Source organism: Herpailurus yagouaroundi, unplaced genomic scaffold, assembly GCF_014898765.1.
Source record: "Herpailurus yagouaroundi ecotype Mexico unplaced genomic scaffold, PumYag 250, whole genome shotgun sequence".
NCBI lineage: Eukaryota > Metazoa > Chordata > Mammalia > Carnivora > Felidae > Herpailurus > Herpailurus yagouaroundi.
This window is the reverse complement of record NW_024412467.1, coordinates 6,598,220-6,605,302: the sequence shown is the minus strand read 5'-3', so window position 1 is coordinate 6,605,302 and position 7,083 is coordinate 6,598,220. Positions and strand designations below refer to the sequence as shown.

The window sequence follows — 7,083 nt, the reverse complement described above, 5'->3', positions numbered from 1 at the left end:
GAGCCTTCTCGCTCGCAGTCCTTGCTGCAAAGGGTTAATCTGCTAGGGGCTGGAGGCCCAAGGAGACACCACCCCCCGCCCCCCCCGCACCGGGCTGCAAACCAGCGCCCCGGAACCCAGGCTCCCTCTCTTCGCGTTCCTCTGCGCGAGACCCTGAGCCCTGTCACATCAGCAAATGGAGGGAACCTTTCCCCCCATCCCTTTGGCTTGGGAATTCTTTTACCTCTGTAAGAAGCGGTGCTTCTGTTACGTTAGTGCATTCTGATACACGTTTTCACGCACGTGTTCTCAAAAGGGAGACACTTCGTCTCTGTCCCCAGAGGGAGCCAAACGTATCACCGGCACTCAGAGAATGGTTTCAGTTGATTAATCGGTTTGGAGAGTCCGGAAAGCCTTGAACTGCTGTATGCCAGCTGATGAAGCAAGCTTTACAGGAAAGCAGCGCTCTGAGCTGATGGGCATAATAAATCCAGGGAAAAGGGAGCTGATGCGGACTCCCAGGATACACAGGGAAACCAAGCCCAAACTTTTGCATCAGCAGTTTACCTGGGAGTTGTTACTGAGCCGAGGAGAATCCAAACGGGGGGGACGTTCAGGCAGACGTAATATTGTTGTCAATGGGGCCTCCATCTTCAAATCCACCCGCAGGCCTGCCTAACAGACACTGGTAACAACTTCTCCCCAGCTCAGCCCTCACGCTTGCGTTCTCCAGGGGTTTAGTCACCAAAGAGCCGCCCCAAACTTTGTAATGCCAGGCCAGAGTTTCTCAACCTATGATCCCCCATCCAGGGGTGGAAAAAAAAAAAAAAAGTCTCTACCTCCACTCCCCTGCCCCACGGAGATGTTATAGGAGGTCACTAACAGCAGATGACAATCTCTGCTTTATTCACACCACACCCACATTCACACTGACAGAGGCACTAGGCTAGACAGGTTCAACGGATATCACAAGGTTCTGGAAACTGACCAGAACTGAAGCTGTGTTCCTCTTACCCTGAGCAGGATGACAGCCTAAGGGAGGTGGTTGAGGGCAGAAGGGGCGTGGAAGCCTGTTTAAAAAATAAAAATAAAGTAAAATCAATAAAATCAATACTTAGATGTGAACTCCCAGGAAGGAAGTGGAGGCCAGTTTGGGTGGTATTTATGAAGCGAGTACTCAGACACTCATAATCTTCTACAAACAAATCCATGCTCCTCAAGTTCAGAAAATGGGTCTTTGCACTGGCACAGATTTAAAAAGAAAAGAGTAGGGGCGCCGGGGTGGCTCAGTCGGTTAAGTGGCCGACTTTGGCTCAGGTCATGATCTCACAGTCCGTGAGTTCGAGCCCCACGTTGGGCTCTGTGCTGACAGCTCAGAGCCTGGAGCCTGCTTCGGATTCTGTGTCTCCCTCTCTCTGCCCCTCCCCCGCTCACACTCTGTCTCTCTCAAAAATAAATAAAATTTAAAAATTTTAATAAAAAATTAAAATAAAATGACAAGAGTAGCCATCTACAGATTTTCTTCTGCTCAGCAAAACACAGGTTATAATCTAGTCTAAAATTTTTCCTTAAAAATGCAGTAACTATGCTCAGATCTTGAAAACAAAATGTTCCAGGACTTAAATCTTAACAGTTCTATTCTAGTGATATTGTAGTACAATTAATGCTAAAAGAACGATCAGGTGCAATATCAAGAGAATGGAATAGCTCCATGATTGATTAATCAAACAGGCTACTAAAGAATGGACTATAATTCTAAGACGTATGAGAGATTCACCATAGACACGTCACTCCCCTTTCCTTCCCATTTATCTCTGTTCACATCCTCTGTCAACTGTAGATTTGTAATAATTATTTGATATATTAGCTACAACTTTACAAAAGTTGTTTCATTTATCAGTGACAATAGCCCATGTGGCAGTTACTATAATCAATATTTTACAGAGGAGAAAACTGGAGTTTATTTTTCTTTAATATTTATTTTTTGGGAGAGAGAGAGAGAGAGAGAGAGAGACTGTGTGTGAGCAGGGGAGGGGCAGAGAGAGAGGGAGACCCAGAATCCTAAGCAGGCTCCAGGCTCTGAGCTGTCAGCACAGAACCCAATGTGGGGCTTGAATTCATGGGCTATGAGATCATGACCTGAGTCAGCGTCAGATGCTTAACTGACAGAGCCACCCAGGTGCCCCGAGAAAACTGGAGTTTAGAAAGTTAAGCATCATAGTTGTGTTAAGGGAGGTTAAACCAAAAAAAAAAAAAAAAAAAAAAAAAAAAAAAGTCTATCTGATCCAGAACCTGGGCTTTCAGTCATTATCCACATTGCCTTCTCTAAAACAAAGCATTTCTCTATCAAGAGGCCCGCCCACACACGTGACACGGGCCTGTCATTCCTGTGGACAGAAATCACGTTTACTGTTCAAAAATGAGATGGCAGGGGTGGTGCTACAGGCAGTCAGCCTTGCCTGTGTTCTGTCTGCAGAGAATGAGTCTCGATGTCGAGATCACTTGTTTAATCTCCCATACAGAGCCATGCTCAAATTGTGAAGGCCAGACAAAAAGACCTGGAAATCTTTCTGGCATGTTTCAGGAAGGCAGCATGATACTATGGACTGATAGAAACTCAAGACCAGTCACATGAGTGGCCAGAACCAACCAATGCTTCTCAAACAACAAAACTGAATTCAGACAGTCCTCATGGGGCACCTGGGTGGCTCAGTCGGTTAAGCATCCACTCTTGATTTCAGCTAGGGTCATGATCTCATGGTTCATGAGTTCAAGCTCCACATCAGGCTCTGCACTGACAGCACAGGGCTTGCTTGGGATTCTCTCTCTCCCTCTCTCTCTCTGCCCCTCCCCCTGCTCTCTCTCTCTCTCCCCCTCAAAATAAATAAATAAAACTTAAAAAAAAAAAGAAATTAGTCACTGATAACTCAATGCAGAAATACAGCCTGCTGACAAAACTCCATCAGCTAAAAATACTCAGAACGATATTTATAAACATGATTTTGTACAACTTCTAAATGTCAGGACTGGAGCCTAAAACCTAGAGGAGGCACAGATTAATTAACAAACTAATTAACTCTTCTTAGCTGAAGCTTCCCTTTTACGAGCTGACATTTTATTTTTAACTTTAGTCTTTTGGGAATGAGAGCTTCCCCAAATGCATCCCTGCATACTTAAATGGACTTAGTGATCACAACTGAATTTTTATTGGTGAGTCGGGCATTACGGTGAATAAGAACCCATTCCAAAATGCAGCAATGTCTCTGAGTCCACTGACGCCATCAAGGGTTTGTCCTTGCCCTACATTATACCCAAAGAAGTAAACTTTCTCAATTATTGTGTCTACTTTCTAGTTTTTCAGTCTTCTCTTCTGCTCTCATATTCTGGTTGTCGCTGCCTCAACCTGCCATTTTGATTCTCCTGTGATCTTGTGAACTCCATAGATTGCCTTCACGAGGCTTTGGCTGAGTGCCAAAGGTGTTCTTGAAGAAGTGAAGTATTTCAATTTTAAGCAAACCCATACTGTCTATCTTGGATATTCAAAGTCTTCTCCCCCCCCCCCTTATTTCCTGCTTCTTTGGCTATGTTCCAAATACTCCTGCCAAAGAAGTGTTCTAAGAATAATAAAGTGTGATTGAAGACAATACTTGAGGCTATCTGATTATGGTAATGCTGTCAGGATTCTCTGGTTGGCTGCAGTAATAAATAAATAAATACATACATACATACACAAATACATAAATGAATGAATGAATGAATGAATAAATAAATAAATGCCAGGTAGGACCTAGCCCAATGGCTGGAGCCCTTGGGTGTGCTGAGATGCTTGGCTCCCACTCTCTCCATCCCCCACCTCAGCCTCACTGTGGGTGTCGCTGCTAAGGCTACTGTCATCTCAGGCCTCAGCGAACTCCACAGCATTAACCCAGTCCTTCTGTTCATCTTGGAGACCATTTGGAATCTCCCTCAACTCTTGAATTTTTCACCTTCCTCTTCCCCTTTCTGTTCTGTGCCTGGCCCAATGATAGTGCCAAGCGTAACCATATTTTGGAATGAGTGGATAGATGGTTCCCTGGCAGTCAGTGAAGCCAGCGGGACTCATGACTATCTCTTTTCTTCCAGTTGAAGTCCTCATGACCCAGCTTGTTGTTTGGAGCCTCTGAAGCCTTCGGTCAGCACATTAGGCTGGCCAGCCCTAAATGCTGACAGTACAGTGAAGTTTGTTATTTATAGAACCGAAGTAGGTATTTGCCCCTGTCCCCCTAGTTCTATTCCTGTACTCCTAATGTGCCATTTCTGCAACTTGAATTTATTTCTAAACATTTTCCCATCATTACTGGTCACTTCTCACAGAATAGCCTGTAAAGCAAGCTTAGATTTTCGCAAAAATATACTAGTAGGCCATCAAGTCAATTGTCAGTCTCCAAGAAAGGGACACCAAGCTCAGTTGACCACAGGATATCTTTTGTGTACAAGATGCAACCTTCCATATTAGCACTCCCCAGATTCACGTGGGAAACAGTGCTTTCTCTTGTGAAGACTGATTCAACATTCAGCAACTATTTATTAAGGAGCCATTATTTATAAAGCGCTATTCTAGGTGCCTGGAATACACATCAACTACACACAGACAAAAATCACTCCCCCCAATAGAGCTTACATTCTAGCAGGGGAAGACATAAAAAATATTTAAAAAATAATATGAATATGCCAGAAGATGATGAGTACATAGAATAAGAGTACAGCAGGGTAAACAGAGTCTACACATTGACGTATTTAATGGGGTGGTCAAGGTAGGCCACGTTGAGAAAGTCACATTTGAACAAAGATTCGAAGGAATCTAAGGATTTCTGGGCACAGAACATTCCAGAAAGAGGAACTGTCTAGAGCAAAGACACTAAGATACGAATAGGCCTTGCAGGGTGGAGAAACATCAGGCTGGCCAGGAACTCTGGAGCAGAGTGAGTGAAAGGAGAGAGAGAAAGGAGATGGGCCAGCACAGTGTGGGGAACAGGCTATGGGGACCTTGGAGGCCATTATCACAACTTCTGCTGTTTCTTTGTTGCAATGGGGAGCCATTGCAGGGATTTGCGCAGAGGAGTGTCTGTACTCTTTAAAGAACCATTCCTGGGGTGCCTGGGTGGTTCAGTCAATTGAGCATCCAACTTTGTCTCAGGTCATGATCTCACGATTCGTGAGTTCGAGCCCCGCGTCGGGCCCTGTGCTGACAGCTCAGAGCTTGGAGCCTGTTTTGGATTCTGTGTCTCCCTCCCTCTCTCTCTCTCTCTCTCTGTTGCTCCCCGGTTCACTCTCTGTCTCTCAAAAAATGAGTGAACCCTACTCATTTAAAAAAAAAAAAATTTAAATAACCATTCCCTTTTCCCCCTCCCTCTAGCCCTTGGTAATCACCATTCTACTTTCTATTTCTGTGAATTTGACTGCTTTAGGTATCTCATACGAGTGCAATCACACCATGTTTGTCTTTTGGTTACTGGCTTATTTCACATGGCCTAATGTCCTCAATATTCATGCATGTAATAGCATGTGACAAGATTTCCTTCCTTCTTAAGGCTGAACAATATTCTATTGTATGTAAAGACCACATTTTTCTTTTCATCCATAAGTGGACACCTGTTTCCTTTGCTATCGTGAATAGCGCTGCTGTGGAAGTGGGCATGCAAATACTCTTTGAGATCCTACTTTCAATTCTTTAGTGTATATACCCAGAAGTAGAGTTGCTGGATCATGTAATAATTCTATGCTTAACTTTTTGAGGAACCATCATACTGTATTCCATAGTAGTTGGGCCACCTTACATTCCCACCAACAATGCACAAGGCTTCCACTTTCTACATGTCCTCGCCAACACTTGTTACTTTCTGTAGGGTTTTTTTTTTTAATGTTTTTATTTAGTTTTGAGAGAATGCAAGTTCGGGAGGGGCACGGGGTGGGGGGCGGACAGAGGATCTGAACCAGGCTCTGTGCCAACAACGGTGAGCCTGATGTGGGGCTTGAATTCATGAACCATGAGATCATAACCTAAGGCCGAAGTCAGATGCTTAACCGGCTGAGCCACCCAGGTGCCCCAGTAGTTTTTTTTTTTTTTTTTTAACGTTTATTTATTTTTGAGACAGAGAGAGACAGAGCATGAACGGGGGAGGGCCAGAGAGAGGGAGACACAGAATCCGAAACAGGCTCCAGGCTCTGAGCTGTCAGCACAGAGCCCGACGCGGGCCCCGAACCCATGGACTTCGAGATCATGACCTGAGCCGAGGTTGGCCGCCCAACCGACTGAGCCACCCAGGCGCCCCTGTAGTTGTTTTTTTCTTAATAGTAGTCATCCTAATGGGTATAAGATGATAGCTCGTTGTGGCCTTGATTTGCATTTCTCTGATGATGAGTGATGTTGACCATCTTTTCATGTGGTTGTTGGCCATCTGTGTATCATCTTTACGGAAATGGCTGTTCAAGTCCTTTGCCCATTTTTAACTCAGGTTATTTGCTTTTCTCATTGTTGAATTATAGGTGTTCTTTATCTACTCTGGATATTAACCCCTTCCTTTTCAGATATATGATTTGCAGTTATTTTCTCCCATTGCATAGGTTGCTTTTTCACTCTGTCGATTGTGTCCTTTGATGCACATAAGTGTTTAAGTTTGATGTGGTTCCACTCATCTCTTTTTACTTTGTTGCATGTGCTTTGGATGTTATATCCAAGAAATCATTGCCAAGTTCAATGTCATTAAGTTTTTACCTTATGTCTCCTTCTAGGAGTTTTTCAGTTTTATGTTTCGGTCTGTAATTCATTTTGAATTACTTTTTGGTTATGGTGTCAGATAAGGGTCCAGTTTCATACTTTTGCATGTGACTATCTAGTTTTCCCAACACCATTTGTTGAAGAGACTGCCATTTCCCCACTGAGTGGTCTTGACACCCATGTGGAAGATCATTTGATCATATATGCAAGGGTTCATCCAAATCCCTTTATTTTGAATGTAAAATACTGAATTTTCTCTTTGCTTACCAAGTTCTTTAAAATCTAGACCATAAAGGGGCTTAATTATTTTCCTACATAAAGATAGTTCTCTCTCTGAGATGAATTCT

The 7,083-nt window shown here is 43.7% G+C and overlaps 1 protein-coding gene across 1 annotated transcript in view; it reads right to left on the bottom strand.

The window, feature by feature from the left end:
• MBOAT1 (membrane bound glycerophospholipid O-acyltransferase 1) overlaps window positions 1-645 on the bottom strand; it is a 111,969-nt gene extending 111,324 nt beyond the window's left edge. The window contains exon 1 of the mRNA XM_040460596.1: window positions 547-645. Within this exon, the coding sequence (XP_040316530.1) occupies window positions 547-630 (84 nt within the window). The 5' untranslated portion in view covers window positions 631-645. The remainder of the gene's footprint in view (window positions 1-546) is intronic.
• Window positions 646-7,083: the final 6,438 nt, after the last annotated feature.